The sequence below is a fragment of the Apus apus genome, chromosome 5, assembly GCF_020740795.1.
Source record: "Apus apus isolate bApuApu2 chromosome 5, bApuApu2.pri.cur, whole genome shotgun sequence".
In the NCBI taxonomy this organism is placed as follows: Eukaryota; Metazoa; Chordata; class Aves; order Apodiformes; family Apodidae; genus Apus; species Apus apus.
This window is the reverse complement of record NC_067286.1, coordinates 48,946,688-48,969,778: the sequence shown is the minus strand read 5'-3', so window position 1 is coordinate 48,969,778 and position 23,091 is coordinate 48,946,688. Positions and strand designations below refer to the sequence as shown.

At 41.0% G+C, this 23,091-nt stretch overlaps 1 protein-coding gene across 2 annotated transcripts; it reads left to right on the top strand.

Annotated features, from left to right (window-relative positions):
* The first annotated feature begins 2,784 nt into the window (after positions 1-2,784).
* Positions 2,785-22,123, top strand: GPR68 (G protein-coupled receptor 68). Of its 2 annotated transcripts, none has more exons than XM_051620545.1 (2): positions 2,785-2,954; positions 19,245-22,123. In XM_051620545.1, exon 2 carries the CDS (start codon positions 19,386-19,388, stop codon positions 20,397-20,399), a length of 1,014 nt encoding a protein of 337 aa, XP_051476505.1. In that variant the 5' UTR covers positions 2,785-2,954; positions 19,245-19,385; the 3' UTR covers positions 20,400-22,123. The 2 variants fall into 2 exon arrangements, with proteins under 2 accessions (XP_051476505.1, XP_051476506.1); XM_051620546.1 differs by lacking the exon at positions 2,785-2,954 and adding an exon at positions 3,784-3,864.
* The last annotated feature ends 968 nt before the right edge of the window (positions 22,124-23,091 follow it).

Genomic DNA, 23,091 nt, shown 5'->3' with positions numbered 1-23,091 from the left:
AGATGTAAGGACCACAAATAACTTCCCTGCCTCTGCCTCCTAGATGATGACAAAACTCAAAACTTTTTACTCACTCTGATAGTCTTTGCATAGAAATTCTGCGTTCTCAAATTTCTTTGTGTCTACATCTTTGTGTCCTATACTGTGAATAGAAATAGGCAGAGCTCCTGGATGGCTACATAATAATCACAGCTCTTCACTCTGTAAGAGTGAGGCCTTTCTCCTGTTACAGGCAAAGGGGAGAATCATGTTCCTGCAGCTGTGCCACAGGGGCTCGCACTAGGACAACCCAACTCATCCTCTATGGGTCCGTAATCCTCCGCAGACAACAGCTGCTGACCCACACATTGGCACCCTACGGTATTGATACATCCACAAGTTCAGTCACATGGTGAGGACAGAGAGAGAATCTCCTGCTGGTTATGAGGTGTGACCCTTATAGGCAAAGTATAGATCAGGCAATTGGAATTAAATGGATCTGGACAGGGCTTCTGCTGGAATACATTTAGAGACAGATGCTGAGGACTGGAAACGAGGTCCACGTGAGAGAGCAGAGGTCTGGGAAACATGGTCTGTGAAGAAGACTGAAAAAATAGGTTGTTTAGTCTACAAAAGAAAAGTCTAAAGAGGGGCATCATGATTAATTCTCAGACACTTAAATGATTAACATTGAGAATGGTAGCAATAGACTGGTCTTTATGACTACTCACAGAAGGACAAGAAAAAAAATAACTAAAACCATAGAAGATTAAGATTTTTTTATTAGTGCAAACTTTTAAAGAACAAGCCTAGCCAGGGGATGGAGACATTGCCAGAGGAGAGGCAGAATCTTCCTCAACAGCAATTTAAGAGAACAAGTTAAAGCTCTGGAGGAGTTAGTCTGGCTTTCCTTATTGGGTCTCAGAGTAAGGAGACAGTTTAGATGTCCTCCTTCCTGCTTCATTTCTGTGACATCTGCATCATTTATAGCACCAGTTTAGCTCCATTCTTTTTGAAGCTTGCTGTTTCTGGTTATGACACACTCAAGCCAGGAGCTATTGAATTCAGTGGAGTTACTTAATCATCGCACACATTAAAATGATTTGAGCAAAGTGAGAAAACAGCAAGAATTGCCACTTGCACCGAATAATAGCTATTTGTCAGCTTTGATAGCTGCTGTATAATTTATGGAGACAAAAGGCTGTAAAATCTGTCATTTCATTTTTAGAGTTTTATACATGTCCCAAGATGCAGTTGCTAAGTGTGTGTGATGGAGGCTGTGGTTTGCAGCAGATACTGTTCTGCCCTCTTGGAAGTGGCTAAGGGGGGTGACCTAAGCCAGCAAATCCCTTTACTTCAGTGGCCTCCTTGACAGCGTATGCATGCTGAGACAAGCAAACTGTAATGGCTGGATGAAAGAAAGATAAACCAGGATTTTTCTGGAGTTTATTTTGCTCTGTAATTTTTGAATAGGAGGTTTGTGGAAGTGACTGTTTCAGCTCTACCTGAAAGGATTGATTTATCAGCTGGTCTGGTCAAGTGCTGCCTTTTTAACACACTCTAATAGACACATATTGAGTCTGATGACAAAGGCTCTGCTTTCTGGATACTTTGGTCACTTGTAGCTAACATCTGTCTGACACATCTTTGAGAATGTTCATGGTTCATCGTGACAGAGAATTGCAGCCAAGGTGGGAACTAGAAAAGAGATACTGCCCACAATGTTACTCCCACTGGTCTCTCTGCCTTCCCTGGCACCCAAAGAGGTAATCACTGTTTGTAGGTCTTCTCAGGACTTGTTCCCCATCTGCAGCCTGGACCCTGCAGGAGATGGAAATATGCAGGCACCAGTAAGACCTGGATACCAAGTGATCTCTGGCCCTGGCAGACTCTCAAGGAAGGCAAGCAGTCCAATATAATGCCTTGTTGCTCCTTATTGAGGGGTAACATGCATATTACCAAAGAAGTAACTGCACTTTGTTTGCTTGATACCAGCTTTCAGAAATTCTTTGTATCTAATAAAAAGCTTGCAATATCCAAGGGTATATGACTGTTGATAAAAAGGCACTGGAACAAATGTTTTACTTGGCTTTCTGAAAGATCCCAGTCTACGTGATTTTTCTTGATATATGTATTCTTATATATGGATATAAGGAGTACATATAAATACTAAATGAGTACTAAATAGACAAAACAAAAGAGAGGAGAGAGCATTCCATAGCCTTGATAAATCAGATACCAACCTTTCGTATGCTTCAGCATTGGACAGGGTGTTCAGCCTCAGGCTGTGCTCCCGGGAGCCTGTGCCTTGCCAGTTCTGCCAGATAGGCTGCTGGCATCTCTGCCATCCTCCCAGCAGCACTCTGAGCCTGCAAAGGGCTGTTCTGGGTTTCTGCAGCCTTTTCTGCCCATGTTGAAGAATTTCCTAGTTTTTCTGCCACATCCCTCCTCAGAAACGCAGAGAGGTCCCTTAGCCCCACAGATAATTTTAGATCCCTGATCTGCCAGAGGCCCTGGCAAAGGAAGGGCTCAGCCATCTGGTAGCCTGTAATACCTGAAGAGCCCTTTGCCTGTGTTTGGAATGAGGAGTTATTTTTGATGCAGGTTCTGACGTTCGCCATGAGTACTCCTGGAGTATTTCCAAGTTTTGTAAATGTCACTGTATGCTGGGGTTTTTTTGCCTTTTTTTTTTTGTTTGTATTTAGGTTTTTTTGGTGTTGCGGTTTTTGTTTGTTGTTTTTTTTTTTTCCCTGTCTCTGTGCTTATGTCACTCTTCTTTCCACCAAGTTGGAAATGGAGCACAAGTCTCAGAATATGCTGCGCAAGACTCCTATTTCCAGACTTACTGTCCGTGGCTGCCCTTGGAGCACTGTTGCCTCCCTTGCAGTGAGCACAAAGGAACTCCCATTAGGTGCTGTACTGAGCAAGCAGTGTCACTGGTGTCCCTACAGCAGCACGACAGAGCACTATATCAGGTGAGTTATGTACCAGTTCAGAGTCTGAACTGGTAACAGTTTTTGTTTCCAGCTTCAGTGGTGTAATTCACATCTATCCGGGGTTTTTTTAAGAGTAGTGCTTTTCAGTTTGAATGACAGATGCTTTAATATATATCCCATGGTGCAGCTTTCACTTCTGTGGGAATAAGAGTAGCGGCATGAGTTAGCAGATGGCCAGCTTTTACATCTGCTACAGTCTTTCTGAACAAACTTGGACAAAGCTTTGATCTGTTTATGCTTCTGTCTTACTGCATAGATGAGAGAGGAAGAAGAACCCCCCTTGCAACCCTTGCTCTTGCACGTTCAGAGAAGATGCTTCTTTGTGTAGCGATCAGCTTCTGCTGTATTTGGATCTAATGAAGGTTTATTCTCAGCAAGCTCTAAGAATAGCCTGCTGTAACTGATACTAATAACAACATTAATGCTCTGTATACTTTGCAATACACCTGCACAAGGCAATATCTGTGTATGTTTTGATAAGCTGTAAGCAGCAGTGTTTGGGCTTTGCACCAGCTGCTGTAATCACAGTGCAGTTATCTGGTGGCCCGTGTCTGTGATGGTAGGCACGGGTGTGAGCACCACTCTCTGTGTGTTGCCATCTCTGTGTTCAGTGTCTGCTTTTGGCACTCTCATTTCTTTCCTTTATGAATGAGTGGGCGAGCGAGGAGAGGGCTGGGCTGGGCTGACTCCTTCGCAGTTGAACCATAAAGAGCACAGGAGCTGAGACACAATCTCCTCCTCCTCCTTCCCTGCACTGTTTCACTGGCAGCCTTGCTCACAGCTGGGAGAAGGACAGCCTCGCCAGCAGCCTGAGCAGGAGCTGGGAAAAAGGAAGTTTTGTGCTTTTCACATTGCAGGGAAAACTTCTTTGCATACTCTATGCTCACAGGTGAGTTAATTTTTTATCTGTTCATTCTTAAGAGCAAGTTATTTTTCCATCATTGAGCCAGGTTATTTAAGGTTATGACCCCTGGAAATGCGGCAGGACAGGTTTTTGGCTAAGTTGTTATAACAACAAGGCAGTCTAAAGACTCAGGAAAAGTGTCTAAATAAATTCACAACTTCAAAATTAATTTTCCTGGCAAGTTCCCATTAGTGGGAATTTTGACAAGTTCTTCGAAAAAAACCTTCTTGAGTTTGACTTAGGCACAAGGACAGCTGAATGTTGAAGTAGTATTGATGAAAGGAAATTGTTAAGATAAACCAAGAAACTGTTTCATGTTTGCAGCTGGAAACCAAAGCAATAGCCAGCAGATAAACTCCAGTAGTCCTTTTCAGAGAACCTAGTAAGACTGTTGACTAGATACAAGCTTTTTTGAATTAAATACTTCATTTCCCATGTCTAAAGTTACATCTAACAGGTAACTACTAAACCATATACCTTGCTGTGTGGGTGCTCGGTGTATATCTATGTAGATTTGTGTTAGTATCTCCAAAGTTTGTCATTACTTTAAGCCACTTTTCTTGCTGCTGCTCAGAAACTGATTTGGGGAAACTTGATAAGTGAAGGTTTGTTTAGTGACATGAAATCCATTTGGTCAGAAATTAACCTTTTTTTTATTTTCTTTTTTTTTTTTTTAAATAGGATTAAAAACCTTTGTTCATTATTGTAGGTTGCCTGTGTTACAAGTACATTTATATGGTTCTTGACAATCTTTGTAAAGAAACAATTAAAGTAAATCACTAAGTAATCAGCTTCATGTGTGCATGGGGAGGGCAGCTGAAGATAGAGAAAATATAACAACCTTGTCCTATGCTTTTCTGTTCAGAACACATGAAGATATTTATTAATAAAAATACCAGGAAACTTAACAATGAGGCAGGGAAAAATGGCTACACACAGGCTCATGAGATGTGACACTGTCATTGTGAGCATGATGGGACTTTCTAAAGAGGCTGTTAATCAGCTCCCTCCGTGACTTTTTCCATATCAGCACCCTGTGCTCACACTGGTTCTAGAACTGTATGGTGTCTGACCACTTCTTCTTTCAAGTTAATCTTACTCAAGAAGCCAGTAGAAGTAAGTCCTTCCCGTGTATTTAACACCTCCTCCTCCAGTCTTTTTCTGAGAAAACAAATTTTTTAACTGTCCTCACCCCTATCTTTCCTGCCTCCACATCTTATTACTAGTATGTTGTTGTTCCCCCATATAAGGCCACTTCTACACAGGTGAATATAAGGTTTGTCTGTTACATGGTGGAAGAGGCAGAAGGTGTTTACAGCTCATTTTATGCTTAGTGCTACACAACTGTAATTTAGATTATAACATAGAAGGTACATCTCCAAAGTTTTAGGAGTCTTTCCAGGGTCTGGAGAGTACATAATGGGATGACAGTGAGTTTATAAGATCAGACCACTATGTTGTTATGTGACAGAGGGGCATGGCTGAGGTGGTGACGATGTCTACACCACAGCATTGTGATTTGAGTATCACAGTTTTAAATGAAGAAAGATACAGTAGTTCCAATCATTCATTTAACAAACTTACCTCACTTGACACCTGCAGTGAGATGTATTTGTCTCACGTAGTTGGAGGACCAAAATTTACTCCCTTCATTCTGGTATCTGAGGAGTGTAAGCAATCCTAGACAGTGGGAGAAGAGAGAAAGGAGATGGTGGGAAAAGGTGAGAAGAGAGCAAAATGAGTCCCAGCCAAACTAGGTGTACAAAAATGTCAACAGAATAGGGTGAGCCCAGTTGATGGTGATTCCTGAGGTTGAACAGACTGGAAACTCCTTACCTGTGGGTCAGCACAGTTGCACAGGGCCAGGTGTACAACAGTGTGGATATTAACATAAGTTTTCCTCCCCTAACCAGCCCTGGAGGTGCTGTCACTCAGATTAACCAGCTGACACTGTTGTAACTGTAAGATTCCTTGTCATCCCATTTTACAGTATATGGAGAAGAGACTTTTTTTCCCTGTCAGTTTTTGTAAACTTGGCCTGAGGGTGCATTTATGTTACCCTGGGGCTTCACTCCAGCTGGCTATTTTTGTGTCATTGTGGTGATAACTGAAGAAAAAACAGTTTTGGACTCACAAGGACATTTACACAACTTGCTAATTATTTTAAAGTGAAGAACTGTGGAAAGAGAACTCCAGGCATGGTGGCCTTGTGAGGGTCATTACCTTATAATTAGCTGAATGTCTCCTCTAAGAGGTTTGTTTTTCCTATAAAGCTTATTTAGAGTGGCTTTTAATGCTTGTTATGAATTATTTTGCCAGCTGAAGCATTTGCAGAGCTGCTGTCCCTGACAGCTGATGGCAATTGCTTTTGAAAAGACACAGAACAGCTTTAATGTTTAGAAGAAACTGGCCAATAATTTTAAATAGAGGTATTAGTAACCATCAGCAGCTAAAACCAACATTGCTGTTTATTCTCTGAGGGGCGCATCCACAGTAATTCCACTAGAAACCATACTCTGAACTCCACCAGGTAGCAAAATTATAACTTAGGCATTTCATCTGGAAAAAGAATCTCTCTGAAAAAGAACAAGAGACTAAACAGTAGGTTTAAAACACTGTTAGAAGGAGGTTGAGACATGTGCTTACCTGAAAGTGTACTCAGTTCTCTCCATGGTGCCCTCTTGCCAGAAATTTTTTTCTGTGGCAACAAATCTGTTTCCAACTAGGTTGTCTTGGAGTTTGAGCTGGGATTGCTTAGGCTCAGATTTGTCACTATGCCAGAGGCAAATAGCAATGCAAAACTGACCTGGTCTGTAGGTAATACTGCAGTTACTGTCACTCCACAAGAGGCATCCTCCTGACATTGTGCACTAAAAAATTGCTATGGATAGTTAAGGCTGCTGGATAAGGATAAGCTGAGTCCCCCATTTCTAAATATTGTTGTTTTGTTCCACAAGTTTCAAGCTTCCTTTCTCTCGCATTGTTTGCTATGGGTTGAGAGTAAAGAAGCTTTGAAGAGAGGTTAGATAGCAGAGAAAGGTTAGATAACAGAAAATGGGAGACCTAAGTCACTTTAATGACACCTGAATAAAATGCTAAAGATGGACAATGTCAGTCAGGAGGGATGGAAATATTATTACAGAGACCTGTTGGTTTGGCTTTCTTATAACTCAATATTTTAGTAACAATTAATTTGATAATTTTATAACTTCAAACATTTAATCTTCTATCTGCCAAAGGAAGAAGGAGACATTTTTGGTTCTCTGATGGATAATGATTTAGTGTCTACACACATACCTGTTTTGCTCTCTGTGTTTCAGAGGTGATCAGACATAACTTTCCAAATAATAACTTGGAAGAGGCTTAAAATAAGATCCCTTAACTTATCGTATCAGGGCATTATTATCTGGAATTTGAACCTGTGTCCAAATTTCAGAGATGGTATTACACTTCCACCCCAGAGCAGCACCTGGATCTCTGAACAGCTCTCAAGTTCGGATCCCATGGGTCCTGTGCCAGCTTTTTCATCTCCCACTCAAGAGCTCTCTAGAACCCCCCTGTAAAATGAGTATTTGAACCTCTCCCTTTTCTCTAGTCAGATGCATGTTGGGAAGTGTGAACCATTTGAGTAAGATTGCTGGTTTTGGTGTGAGTTGCTTCTCTGATACTACAAAATACTGGGGTTTTTTGTTTGGTTTTGGTTTTTCTATAAAGTCATGGTTCTTCAACTATGTTTTCAGTTTTTGTGTTGAACCTCCTTTATCCAGGTTAATACCATTATTGTGGGCAGGTTGTTCCTCCCATTTTTCTTTTAAAAAAAAAAAGACTAGAGAAGGGTCAGTCAATTTTCAAACATATGGATGGCTGAGTTTGTGCCTTCACACAGGATGCTGAGATTTGTATCCCAGGAGAGAGGTGGCAAACATGACTGGGCTCTGTGACAGGGGAAGTGGGAAGTCACTGCTCATGCAGATGCCAGCATCATCCAAAGGTGGATGGAGGGATGCTGAAAAGAACACTTAGGCTTTTAGGCAGGATGCTGAAGTACAGGAATTCCGCAGCACTGTGCTGAGGAAGGCTTCTTGCAGCATATGCAAGGCCAGACAGGTATAGAGAGAGGTAGTTTCAAGGCATGACAAACAAAACTGAGGAAAGACGGGCTCATACACTTTGGGAAATGGGGGCATCAGGAGTAAGGGAAGGCCAGACTTTGTTTCAATCTTACTGAAAGCAAGACACTGGCACTTAAAATATTGTAAGTACTAAAATATTTTTTTAAATTAAAACTAAGGGAATTGAGGAAATGAAAATTCAGGAAATAAAAATGTAAGCCAGCTTGCAGATACAGATGCCAGCGCTTTGTTTAGAATGACTTATCCATTGGGAACTATGTTGTTGGAGTCCTGTGTCCTCAAGTTAAGAGAGAAAAAAAGGACCAAAGTTTTCAATAATCACCTAGGGAGTGGAAGCAACAATTAGGGAAAGAACATGGAGGAAAAGCTTCTGTAAGGTGTGTTGCTTCTACACAATAATGAGAAATCTGAGAAATAGTATTGGAGAACAAGCCTTACGTGTGAATATTGACTTAGATCTACAGGAAACTTGGTTAATCTCCAAAAGGGAAACTGCAAAAAGGGAGGAAGCTTAATTAAAGGCAGCAAAAAAAGGGATAGCTTAGAAGAGTTAAATCTCTACAGGCTAGATGGGGACTATTTGAAGATATGTGCAAATGTATGTGCACTCTCTCACCACACCCCACACCTATATCCAAGGAAGTAATACAGAAATACAGAACAGGGACCAAAAAAGTCTCAACAGAATGTGAAGGAAGTGAGCACAGCGAAAGAGCAGTGCGTGGAAGGGCGGATGGTGTGCTAGACTAGAAAGAATTGGATCTAGAACAAACATGTTTGAAATGCACAATGGGTATCGGTGTCAGCCAGAAACACACAGTACAAAGGCACAAAAGAATTATTCCTGTTTTAAATGGTGATAATGCACGCAACGTTAGGCTGAACAAGCTCCTATCCTATGATGAATTCTGTCTCTTTAATTAAAATAAATCCAAACAGAAGAAAAATAATTTAGTCAGAAACTGAGATGGGGAAGGGAAAAAACTCCAAGTATTGTAAACAGCTTTATCACTTAACCACGTCTTAAAACTTTTGCCGTACAAAATGAATCATATACTGAATCATATGCGCAGAAAATAGCATTTAAAATAGAGATGACTTTATTGAATGTATCATTATTTGCTGATGAGTGGAATAATGAAAATGCTAACATTCTTCTTGAACCGGAGAGGTGCTCAATCTCTTCAGACACAGCAGAGTTATAACCACATTTCAGTTAGACCTAGCAAGAAAAATTTTTCTCATAGACAGCCTTAGCTGTTTGTCAAAAGTTATTAGTCAAACATTGATTATTGGTGTTCCAAACTACTGCTTGTCAACAGCCATGCAAAATCCATTCTATCCACTGAACTGTCAGTAAAGGAGGAGAAAAAATCATATAGATGGATGTTTGTTTGCTGTCCCAACTACTTCTGGCTAATGAGATAGTTCTGTTTGGAGGGCATGGTGTGCTGATACTTGAGTCTAATTATACCTTGTTCTGTCTGGAGGCAGTGGCACTGTAAAAGATGATAGCAGAAAGAGAATTTGGTCCCTGTGTGGAATTGTTGCTTTTCAAACACGGGTTTTCCCATGTAATCAGTGAGTGATGCTGGGGAGTCTTGACAGAAGAGACTGCCTTGCATGTTGTTGGCATCCCTTCCCCTTTCTGTGGGAGCATCTGAGTACAGAGAGCAAGTTGTTCTCAATATACACGTCAGCTATGTCTAGATAGTGCCAGAAGCACCTAGATGAAGAAGCTCTGCCCAGCCTTGGTGGGTGCATGCTGGCCTGTACAGGGTGCTGGCAGGGTGCTGTGGCCCAGGGGCTGTCAATAGGTGGTCCGTGCTCAGGCTGCTGAGGAGTCTGTAGGGTGATTCCCAGGGGGACACAACTCCCTTTGGGCAGTCTCTCTGTGAGACAGAGGCTGTACGACAGTGCTGGGGGTAGAGGGGAATGCTGGCAAACCAAGAAAGGCAAAAATCATTGACATGCAATACAGATACGGCCTGAACTTTGTCACTGATTTCTATGCCAGACATATGGCGTTGCCTGATCGAGCACAGTGCTGGTGTTAGAGCAGGCTGCAGCTTCAAAAGAAGCAGTGATACAGAGTTTGGGAAAATGAATCACAAGAGTGATTTCCCCCAGGGCTGTAGATGGTAAAATGAATCAGAAGTCATGTAATTCAGAAGGCAAAATTCCTATTTCTCAATCCCAGGCTACAACACAGTTGTTCCAGTTCTTGTTCCTTATTGGTACTATTGCATGTTGAACATGGCTTGTGTGGCTTCTAATCAGCAAGATCTGCATAATCTTGTATTTTCTTGCATTGTCATTTTAAATGAGCTCACAGAATCAGGATTATAAGCAGTTCTGTTGTCTAAGACTGGTCGTTACTTACTTATTTGCTGCCTGTGCATAGAAACAGGACAGCATTTCTGTGTCAAGGAGGGTTATGAGGGAGAGGGAGGCTGAGTTGGCTGAGGTTTTAGTTGAGGGGAAAGGAAGATTTTGAGTTGTTCTCTGAGGAATACTGACATTTAAGATTTCTGCAGAAAAAGATGTAATGTGTTTTCCTCCACTCACTTTTCTGTGTTCAAGCAAGTCATCCATGCAGCCTCAAGGAGATGTCCACTGTGGGTAGTTGCTGGTTACAACAGCTCATCACTGAAACACTTGAAGGGTCACACTGTCCACCTGGCTGATCTTTCACGGCAGGAAGGAGGGGGCAGATGAAGGTAATTTTTAAAAGCTTTGAGGCAACTATGGCATGACTAATTCCTGTTATGTGATTCACCTCCCTGATACCACTTGGACTACTTGCCTGAAATTACACATTATATGAACTTCTTATTACCATAAATAGGGATTTTCCAAAGCGTATTTTCTTTACAGGACTTCCCTGTGCTCAGCCAGTTTTTCAGACCTTGCATTTGGTAAAATGACCCTAATCCTAGATAAAGAATAAGTAATATTCTGAGATATTTGAATAACTGTGCTTATTAACCTATCTGCCTTCCTTATCCTTCATGTCAAGTTGTCCTTCATATGTGCAGGTCTCATCTGAGAATTTCAAAGTAAAAAGCCCTGAAATTAAATGGTACAGCAGCAGAACATGGATTTTTTTGCATGAGATATTTTGCATGTGTAATCATAGAGATTTCACTTCAATATACTTTTAATTTATAGGAAAAAAATTTCAAATTTAAAAATATTCATAAAAATCCTTGGAAAATTACCATTTGCTTCAAAACAAAATTCCTTTGTGGAAATTATTTTACTTCATGTCAGATTTATACAATTTGTTTCAATGCTGTTTGTATGTTGCTAAGAAAGATGAGTTGTGTCACATCACCTGGCAACCAATAGTGGAAAATAGAATAGGAAGATCCTGAGAGCTCCCAAGACATTTCTTTGACTTCAAGGGCCTTCAGCTGAACAATTCTCAATTTGTTTGCCAAACTTTATGACCTTCCATGATGGCAGCCTCACATCCCATGCACCACCTATCCTAGTGCTCCACTTGCCTTTTGCCAGTGGGAAGTTTTTTATGGTTAACCCAGCCTTAATTTTGCAATGATCTTTAACATGTTTGAAGGTTGTTGCTATGTTTGCTCTCAATCTGGTCTTCTTTAGACTAAACAAACCCAGCCCCCTCGGTCTTTGGCTTTGATAGACCTCTGATCTTTCCCCTGCACTTCTCCTGACCACAGTCAGTGGATCCCAGGGGATCCATGCACCTCTGCAGGCCCTTACAGAGGTGCACAGGATGGAGGGGTAGAATCAACAGCCTGCTGAGACATCCCAGTGTTGATATGGGGAAGGAGGGGCAGGTGTTCTATAAAGGTGTGGGTTTTGGCTTCAGTATGTGACCCCTGGAATCCCCACATCCTTCCCAGTGTTCTCCTGTGAAGGGGGATATGCTTTATTACTGACTTCTTGTATCATACGGAATACATAGTATGTCATATAAGAGCAGTTTGCACATCAGGTAAGAAAGAAGCTGGGTACTCAGTGCTCTAATTAAAATGACAAATGTGAGCCTAGGGTGGTAATCTGGATTATTTGGGTAATATGGATTATTTTTTCTGAAATATTGACATTTTCCAGGAATGTTAATTTTCAGTTTCAACAAGTCTTCCCTGGACCTCTCCCAGTGTAGCCTACAGGGTGCTCTGTTATTACAAGTTACTGGTGTCTGGTACCTTAGTTCTCTTATGGCCATTCAGAAGGGCTCAGTGTTCCTGCTTAATTGAGAGTCTGCTTGACCTACAAAATGGGTTGAATATAGAACATTTAAGTTTGTGATTCAGCTGTTCCTTATGGAGTTTGTTCTATGGGTCAGGGCACTTGTGAGATTAAACTACAGTACCATGTCATTGCTAATAGGGAAATGAGCATTGGAGCTACATTTAGAGGTCATGAAATAATTTGAATTCATTTAGAGGCTAATATATGTGCACTATCTACATTGGCTTCTAGCTGCATTGTATTCATCAGCCCACACTGCTTATGTTAGGCTGCACAGATCAAATTCCTCAGTTTACAGTGATGTCCAAACTAGCGCTTTGAATAAACATCGAATTCACTATGAGAAAAATAAATAAATAAATGAATTCATTATTGGAATATTTGAACATGAACATGCTACTCATTTGATCACATGGTCAATTTCTAATGATAGATTTACAAGTTGAGGGCATGGGTCCACTACTGTGGACCAGATGGCATCTGAAGTTATAGAGATGAAACATTTAATATTAAAATTAAAAGTCTGAACCTTACTTCAGACTTCAGAGAAATTTGGTAATCAGAAATTAAGAAGTTGGGACAAATTCCCAGGATATCAAATTCAAGCAAATGGAGTTACTTACCCAATGCTGTGAATAATTGCATGACTGTGTTAGGGAAAATTGGACATCGGTGACTAATTAGTCTTTTGTTTATGTGGGTTCAGAAAAAATGTTGCTGGCTTCCTTCTTTGACAATAGGTTTATAAATGGAGTCATACAATAATGACAAAGTAAAGTGATTTGTAATTTACAGAATACTTTTATGGTTTTCTCCCACTGAAACAGATACACAAACAAGTAATTATTGTACACAGAGGTTTATGTTAGGAAGGTTCGCTCACAAGTTAAAAAAACACTGAATGTGTTATGTATGGACCTAAATTAACTTTAGAAGGGAATTTGGTTTAAGGAGGAATTAAGGTTTTGCCTTTTTTTTTTCCTAATTTTACTTAAGATGGTTTCACAGGTTGAAAAAGATACAGTCCTTTTTTTCACTGCGTGCCTCCAGTAAGACTGTGTTGTAGAGAGAAGGGCATAAAGAGCTTGTTCTTCTAGTGCAAATGACAAATGCTTTACAAACAACTAAACCAGCAGAAGACAGAAAGGAAACTCCTTGCAGCCAGCTGCTCTCACACAGAGATTTGACAAAAAGCATATTTCTGCATAGTTTCTGTTGCAATTACTTCTAATTTTACTCATAGGGCCTATGTATCTATCTCTAAGGTGGTATATGATTAATTCCAGATTCCCCGAGAGTGGCTTAGAAACGGATCTGATTAAAAAACACATGGTGTGGTCAGTAGGGTAATTAATCCCATGCTCTGAAGAGCTACATCAATGGTGCACATGAAGTGAGCTATGCCAAAGGAAGGTGAACATTATGGTCAAGTACATGGTCAGGAATTAGAAATCTTAAGGTCTGTCCTGCAACCTAATCCTTAGCCCACTTGCATATTTAAACCAGGCTATGACCTTTAATGAATAGAATAATTATTTCTACTGGGTTTTTGCCTCAGTATGAACCGTGTCAGCTCTGTGTGAGCTCAACAAAACCAGTGCTCTGCTGAGATCTTTGATTGTAGAAACATAATGAAGTAGACAGGAATTACCTTTCTTTTCTTTTTTTTTTTATTTTCCCCTGCACCCTCTTTCTTTGCTCTCGCAGGCCAAGTATCACACCCCTGCAGCTTTGCTGCTCCTGGTTCCTGAAGTAACAGCTTGAGTATATCTCTATGCCTTTGCCTTGCACCCCTAAGAGTAGCTGACTAATGTGTTGCTTTATCCCAAGGGATGGACAAGGATAAAAATCTTGTCCGTTTGAATTGTTTCCACCTCAATACACATGCAAATAGTCCATTTGTCTATTTTATCTACAACAGTCACTGGTAGGACACTTGAGTGCTTCACAAGCACTAGCAATTTACCTGCAGGAAGCTCCTGTCTGTATGGGAACATAATTTTGAATTTGAGAAATTTGAATTATGAAGTTTGGTTGCCCGAAATCTTTGGACCTTCTCTAATTTGCCTGTGTGTATCTTAAAGTGCAAATTGTTCCAGAGACTTCACCAGTGGTGAGTAGAGAGGACACCTGTTCTCAGCAGTAACAGTGAACCTGAGTGCATTGTTACACATCCTGCTGCATAGCCAGATACTCCCCATTGCATACTGAAAATCTCTTTGTGTTTTTTTTTTCTTTCTAAGCATAGTAACTTTGCATTTGCCCTCAATGGTTTTTGCTTTTGTTTTAGACCAAGATCATCTTAAATTCTGTTTGTATTATGTACTCCTTCCCAAGTCAGTATCATTTGCTGATTTAGGGGGCACATGTTCTATCCCATTCTGGGTGGGATGTAAATGATAAAATTATGAATAGACAAAAATACTGATTGGCATCATTAAACATTGCACACTCAACTCAGTCCATTATTCCAAATCAATAGTGAACTACAAGTGTCTGCTTTTTGAGTGGTCATGAAACACATCGGGCAGTACATAATAACTACAATTTCCCAGGTGTTAATGCAAATGTAATTTGGGATGTGTCAGAAGTCTTAATAAAAACAGTATGTATTACCCTTGTTGCTACGTGTCTAGCTGCTCAGCCACATACCTTATCAAAGAAGGAAATGAGATCAGTCTGACACCACTGTTTCTTGTTGAATCGTGTCTCTTATTGCAGCAGCATCTCTAAAGCAGCCTTCCAAGCTGTTTGGCTGCAGCACTGCTGCCATTGCTGGCTCTTTCTACTTGTGACTCTTAAAATCATAGAATGGTTTGGGTTGGATAGGACCTTTAGAGGTCACCTAGTCCAACCTCACTGCCATGAGCAGCACATCTTCAACTAGATCAGGTTACTCAGAGCCCTGTCCAGCCTGACCCTGAATGTTTCCAGGGTTAAGGCATCTACCACCTCCCTGGGCAACCTGTGCCAGTGTCCACCACCCTAATTGTAAAAAAATTCTTCCTAATATCTAGTCTTAATTTACACTCTTTCTTTTTAAAACCATTATCACTTGTCCTATTGCAACAGGTCCTGCTAAAAACACTGTCCCCATCTTTCTTACAAGCCCCTTTTAAGAACTGAAAGGCTGCAATTAGGTGTCTCTGGGGTCTTCTCTTCTCCAGGCTGAACAACCCCAACTTTCTCAGCCTGTCTTCCTAGGAGAGGTGCTCCAGCTCTCTGATCATTTCTGTGGCACTCCTCTCAACCTATTCTAACAGAGTCATCTTTTACATCATAATTCTTCTAAGTGAATCCAAACATCACTGTGCCACTTCCTCATAGTCATGAACCCCGATTTCCACTTTCTTCTATTTTAATTTTTTTTCCCCAAAACTTACTCTAAGGATATTAGCCAGTTTCTGCTCATTTTAAATTATTTGACTGGTCCCTGGTCTCTTCTACTGGTCACTGCTTCTCAGCATCTTTACTTGACCTTATTCTTCCCAGCTTTAGGAACAAGGATCAAACCAAGCTGACAAACTCTCAAGTGCTGAGGGAAGCTGAGGGTGTGAGTTTAAGGGCTGGTGTTTGTGTAGGTCATGATCTAAACTGAAATAAGCTCAGGTTTCTGGTTCCAATATATGTAGCACAGTCCAACTCCTCCTATGAAAGCCAAGTGACTCAGGCCTGTCTGCAGTGTGTGACAGGTTCAGGGACAGATTAAACAGCAAGAGAGCTGCTGTCACATAAAGGCACAATACCACCTTACACTCCCTCTGCATAGAAATAAGTGCTTTGTGGATGAGACAAGCTGGGTGCATAACTTTTGCAAATTGCTACAAAGTAGTGCCATTTGTCTCTGCTAAAAATACATAGATCTACTTGCAGACAGATTTCCTATGAGGAACATTGTGGCAATGTTCACTGAAACTGAAAAATCCCATCCAGGCTCCATGGTAGCGTTCTGTCCAAGCTGAAGAGTTGCAAGTGGCTCTGAGCTATTTCCTGTGCCATCATTGCCAGCAGACAGAGCTTAACATGTGAGTGGCTCCATGGTTCTCTATGCAGGGGGGTTGGATTGCGTTTTTGTTAACAATGAAGGCACAAAGGAGTTGGGAAAGAAAAGAACCTGTTGTTGAACTGCCCAGTAAGTAATGAAAATTGGCTCATTTAAACCAAGAAAAAGTGTGGCTCTCTGAAGCCCAGGGATCTTTGGCTTTATTTTTAATCCAGGAACAAGGGAATTGTTTGGAGCTCATACAGATGGTGAGAGTCTTCAGATTTGTTTTCAAGACTTGGGCTTAGATGGGTATCATGTGGGCATATATGACAGAGCAATATTGCCTGGAAGTGTCTGCAGGCTCGTGATACTGAAGGTGTTACATAAACTGTGCTCCAAAAGCTCACACAGCTGCACTATTTCCATATTAAAGCTGTCTAAAAGGAATGCCTGTGTGTTCCTGTTTGTTAATGCTTGCAGCTTTATGATTATCTGCACCCCAGATGTTTTTTATACAGCAACTTTTAAAATTTTCCTCCTCCCGCTATCCAGACGAGGTCAGTGAATAACAGGGAAGTTATTTATCTTTCCTCTCCCATACCCTTGTTCATTTTCTCCAGACAGCTTGTAAGGTATCATGTATTATGTTCTAAACATGTGGGTCGGCTCTTCCCCACCCCTTTGTTTCCCACAGCCATTGCAGCACTTTGCTGAAAAATGCAGTTTAACTTTCTGGCTGGCACAGAGCTGTGTTTCGTGTAGTTGGTGCTGGGGAAAAGGTGAACTACCTTTAGATTTCCCATTTGGCTACTGAGCCTGTCACCAGCCAGGCACAAGGTCAGAGGGCACAAAGTTGTCCCAGAGCCCACATGCTGAGGAGGCTGCAACAAGGAAAGGATTTCCTGGCTTACTGTGGCTGCTGAGTGGAAGAGGAATATAAGACAGCTTGCACAGTCAGGAGTCTGGACTTCTGTTCTTCATCCTGTCTCTGAAATTGGGGAGGGTTTGTTGGCACAAGGAAAGAGATTTGTAACAGCCAGCTTTCTCTTCCTGCTCTCTGAAACAGCCCTCTCCAACACTTCCTCCAGGAGCAGGAAATGTTGCTGTAATTAGAAGTGTATATTATATTAGCATAATATCATATCAATAAGACTTTTGCTGTCTCCATGTTCTGCATTCAGGCAAGACCTTTAAGCTAAACAGAAATTATTTTAAAAACCATAATCTCCATAATATAAAGTTAATTTAATAAAAACATTTTGAGTTCTTAAAGGAAAAGCAGCATTTTCAAAACCAGTGCAACTGTAGAGTACATCTGCTTTTTCTCATGGTGTGATCCATATTGACTCATGGGGTAACACTGAACAAAACTTAGCTCTGTTGAACTAGGCCAGACACATAAAGACAGTCGGACTTTTCAAAATTGTCAGCAGCTTTTGAATTGCTACCTGGCCTCATCAACAGGAGCTGGACACTGACTGGCCACTGCTAGTTGGTAGATTAGATAGTGCAAACTTGAAGCAAACTGCTAACTGAACCATAGGTCTCTGTGACTAAATCCCCTAAGCAGCATTTTTTCATTTGCACTTGATTTATCCATAATAACTACTGTGCCACCCAGAGTGGAGGGGGTGAGTCTTTTAACCCCCAAAGGAGTTATGTGAGAGCAAGAGGAGAGCAGAGCTTGTGCTGTGCTAGGCTTGGCCACTCTTTCACGGAAGTTGCACTGAACAATGAAGTTAGAAGTTTTATGAGACAGACGAGCTTATGTTGGCCTGTTGGTTCACGATTGAAGGTATCTGAGAATACTTCCACCAAGCCTGATAAGTCTCCCTGTAGGTAAGAGGAAAAGCAAAGGAATGAAAAACATGTTCCAATTCTGAAATATTTACTTACAAAGTTCTTAACTTTGCTGAGATTTCTGTGGGATTGTGCCACACTGGTGTTGCGGTTTGGGAGACCTTGGCACGGTGTTGGACACCTATAGAGAGGGTCCTCGAGTCCCCCGAAAGCCTGGAAGGGTCAGTATTCCCACCCACTTCCTGTCACAGTCTATACAAGCCAGGAGAGCCAGAAGCCGCGCCCTCCTCCCTTCCTGCACCTTTCTCCCTGCCGGGGCTGCTGCTGGTTCCTGCGGCTTCACACGTGCTTGTCCAGAATCCAGCTGCATCGAGTGCTGGGAGGAGCCGCGGACCTCTCACTGGAGCAGCCCTGCCTTTCCCATATTCCTGCCATCCTCGAGATCGGTTTTGTATATAGATACTTACCTGTTCTTCCCCCACGTTTTACCCTTTTTCCTTGTGTTATAGTAAATTTGTTTCTAGTTTCAAAAGTTTAACTTTTCCTTATTCCCCTTCTATCTTACCTTGGGAGGGTGGAGGGGGAGAGAGCAGTTCTGTCCTCTGTTTTTTTGGGATTCACCTTTAATATTTAAACCAGAACAACTGGTTGAAGATAGACACTGAAAGTTTTTGCAGGTTTGGTCACTTATTTCAGCCAGGCAATTCTCTGGCCCAAAGGAAGTGATTTTATTTTCAATTTCTATAGGAGCACAGCCCACCACTATTAAAAATAAAACCACACTTTAATAAAAGATTTTGACAGTAATACCCTCAGCTGCTGCAGCTGACAGTAATTTTCCTGTAGTGTGGTCATGCTTTCATAAGGGTTACTTGACAAAAAATTTTATGTTCCTATACAGGACAGAAGATGATGACAAAAGTATAAAATAGGGTAGTAAACAGGAAAAAGCAATAAGGCCTTGTCTTTGACCCTGAATAGCACTGTCTCCTTTTGTATCCATATTAACTGAAGTTGTAGGAAGAGTACACAAAAGTACTTCTTTGCTACATGCTAGGACTTCTCATATGAATCGTGATTTCCCAGACAGGCTTTATCTTCTATCAAAGACTATTAAGACAAGGTAGGGCTAGGAGAGGGCAGCTTACCGAAAACCGTACTGTGTATTTGACAATCATATCCCTTCTGAAGATTTTCATGTGTTTTACCTTCAGGTTATTGACATCCTGCAGCAAGCCATCACTTCAGCCTGAAGGTTTGTGGAAGAAATAAGCCGTACAGGAAAGTGGATGAAATTAAATTTTACATCTATTCATTTGGGACCCTGATGAGTAATACCCAGGGAGAGGCAGAAGATGGTGAACTTCACAGGGAATGCAACTGAGAAGTGCACTATTAATCATGATATCCACCAGACATTATCCCCTGTGGTATACATCTTTGTATTTATATTAGGCTTGCCAGCTAACTGCCTGGCCCTGTACTATGGGTATTTGCAGATCAAGGCTAAAAATGAACTGGGCATCTACCTTTGCAATTTGACTGTTGCAGACCTGCTCTACATATTTTCATTGCCTTTTTGGCTTCAGTATGTTTTACAGTATGACAATTGGACCTACGACGAGCTGCTGTGCAAGATTTGTGGCATCCTCTTGTACGAGAACATATACATCAGTGTGGGCTTCCTCTGCTGCATCTCCATTGACCGCTACCTGGCGGTGGTGCACCCCTTCCGGTTCCAGGGCTTCCGGACCATGAAGGCAGCTGCAATTGTGAGCATAGTTGTCTGGGCCAAAGAAATCATGACTTGCTGCTTTGTCTTTACACACGGTGAGATCAGTATGGACGCCGAGAGCCACGTGGTGTGCTTTGAGCATTACCCCATCAAAGAATGGGAGCACAATGTCAACTATTACCGCTTCTCTGCTGGCTTCCTTTTCCCCTTCTTTCTGCTGGCCTTCTCTTACTGTGGGATTTTACGAGTTGTCCACAAGAGTCACGGCACTCAAAACAAGAAGAAAATCCAAATTAAACGACTGGTTTCAAGCACTGTTTTCATTTTTGTAGTTTGCTTTGGACCATATCACATCCTACTCGTGGTTCGCAGCTTGTTGGAGGACAACTGCTCATTTGCTGAGAAAATATTTAATATTTACCATTTTTCTCTCCTGTTGACCACTTTTAACTGTGTAGCTGATCCAGTATTGTACTGTTTTTCCAGTGAAAGCACTTACCAGAACTTTGCCAAGATGCGAGACTCTTGTTTAACATGTTTAGGGTGTCTGAGGACCGAGTCGAAGGAATCCTACCCGCTGAACGCTCCAGAAACTCCCAAAGGGCCACAGCAGGAGCATCAACCAGGAGTATGACAAATATCACATGATAGCACTGAAAGGAAGGACTCCTCCACACCCAACATGGGCGGCCTATAGCATTCATCAAGAAAGGACATGAATCTAAAATCTGCAGCTATGCACTTGTTTGTGTAACCATTGGATTTATCTGCCTATAACAACGTTACCTCCCAAAGGCTTACTAGCAATGCACTACAGTGAGGTCATTTCTGGAGGTGCTTGGACCTTGGCAATACTGAGTAAAGCACATGCTTAAGTCAGTTCAGTTACAACCATGTGTCTGTTGTCATTGTAGTACCACTCAAAACTTCTTAATGACTGCACTGAACGGAATAAGCTAGGACTCATGCTGTCTGGTTCTGTTGAATTTGTCTTTAACTGCTGATTGCTCCTGCAGCATCTAGAGAAAGCACTTTTCTACAAGCTGTCATCATCTGTTGAAAAAGCTGGAGACAGAACAAATCAAATGTCCCCACATATACTTTTAAATAGGAAAAAAAGATAAAAAATCAATTTTGGTAACATGCCTGTAACTCTCTGAAATAACTTCTCCTTCAGCCAGTTATGAGGCCTGCAGAGACTGTGCCAGAACCGGCCTCCTAAAACAACCAATCCAATAACATAAGATGTTCCAGAAGAATATGTGCATGGAACTCAGCATGTGCTGAGACTTTCAGTCTGTTGATTGATCGTACATCTCAGACTGTTCAACCTCATCATAAGGCTCCTGTTGACTTCCAGAGGATGAGTTTTCTTGGAGATAAATAATTTGGTCTGTTGACATGGTAAAGAACAGAAGGTTGGGAATACGTGAGGTGCTTTGAATCCATGTGCTTCTGAGTCATTGTGTTCAAAGACTAATTACGTTACATCTAAATTCTACTAAAACTTGCTAAGATTTTTATTGTGTCCTTTGCAATTTGTGTCTCTTGTGCAATACAGACCATGCAGGCAATTAAATAACAATGCATTTGTGAGGGAAACTGTTACATGGATTCTGTTAAAACTCCCTTTTCTCCCACAAATACTATAGCTTAGCGTCTGGTCAGAAATATGATGTATGAGTTATCTGTTTCCTGGAGTAGACAAAAACCAAAATACAGGAATAAGTGGAGATAATGGCACTTAAAGATGTGCGAGTTGTGCTCTACAGTATTGTTTCCACCACTATCTCCTTTCTAAGTTGTTGTGTTTTTTTTTTCCTTTATTATATAAATGAATCTTGTATGATGATTCTTTGTGATCTGCTCATAATACCTTGTGTCTGTATTCATTACACCATTAATATTGTCTTGTCCTTTCACCTCTCTGGTTTCAAACCTTTCTTGGAACACCTCTCTGCAACCTGGAGCTGATAACTTCTATCAGTTTTGGTTCTGGTTTTGGTTGTGTTTTTTTAAATGTCAGGAGATACTCTAGACAGTTCTCTAGTAGTTGGCCTACTGCTGTCTGAAGCATGTGATTGTAACACAGCCTTGCCTGACATCAGTTTCTAACAGGCAACACATTCTAACAGTTTTCTGGAAACCACCTCGAGAGTGCAATATTAGAAATAGGGAATGTGTTTAATAAATATTTTTTTTATTATTTTCTTACTATATTTGTTGGTTCTGTGTTTGAAATAACTAACTTATGGCTTGGGCTCTCAGTTTCTGCTTGTGAGACTACAGATCTTCTTGCAGAAAGGACTTATGTCCCCACTCCCAGGAGGGGATTAGGTTTGCTTACATTAACATTTGGTTTGTTTAATTAATTTACATTTCTTTATACTTGGACCACTCAGCAAGCTGGAGTAATTCCATTAAACATGGATTTTTCCTTCTGGCTGTTTGTGCTGCTTAGCTTTACTTTCTCCTCATCTTTCCCCTCATCTCCTGTCTGTATCCTATGTCAGGGATCAGCCATCGTGCCGTGCTTGTACGTTGTTAAGCACCAAGCCAGCTCCTTGCACTCCCGTGACCTGGCAGGCTGTGAGACACACACATGGTTTGTTCTAGGATAATGTTGTCCTGTTTATGCTTTACTTCTTTACAGTTACCCATGTTGTTTAAATTAGACAGCTGGAAGGCCGAGCATGCCTTATTACATTGAATTGTCAGCTGAGGGATTAAGGTTTATTTGAGTTGGTACTTTGATGTGGTCAGCTCTTGGTCAGCTGCTGCAGTTTAAAATCAGATGGAAAATTTTGTAACAGTCCGGCATTCTCTTGCAGTTCTCAACATTTAACCTGCTAACCCACGAGAGAAGGAGGAATGTTTTTTTGGTGGTTTTGTTGTTGTTGTTTGGTTTTGTTTGTTTGTTTTGTGTTTTGTTTTGTTTTTTTACCTGTGGTCAATATTTTAACAATTCTTTTTATATTGTAACTATTAGGCTTAGGCTGCAGAACTGTAAGCAGTATGGCAGGAAGGTAACTCAGCTTTTCTTTCCATCTCAGCCAGAGCGCAGTCAATCAAGGGTCCTATGGTTGCTAAAGATGTGCTACATGTTGCAATCAGATTAAATACAATGCTTGGGACTGCACAGAAGGGATTTTAAAAAACATGAATTAGAGAAAAAGTAAATGATTACATTTTTTATTTCTTACTTAAATGTGATGGTTAAAACTTGTATTTCAGGGGGTAAAAAGCTTACTAAATGATTTTATTTATTTATTTATTTTTTTACAAAAGTTATTGTTTGGAAAGAATAATATACACTGCACCTCTTA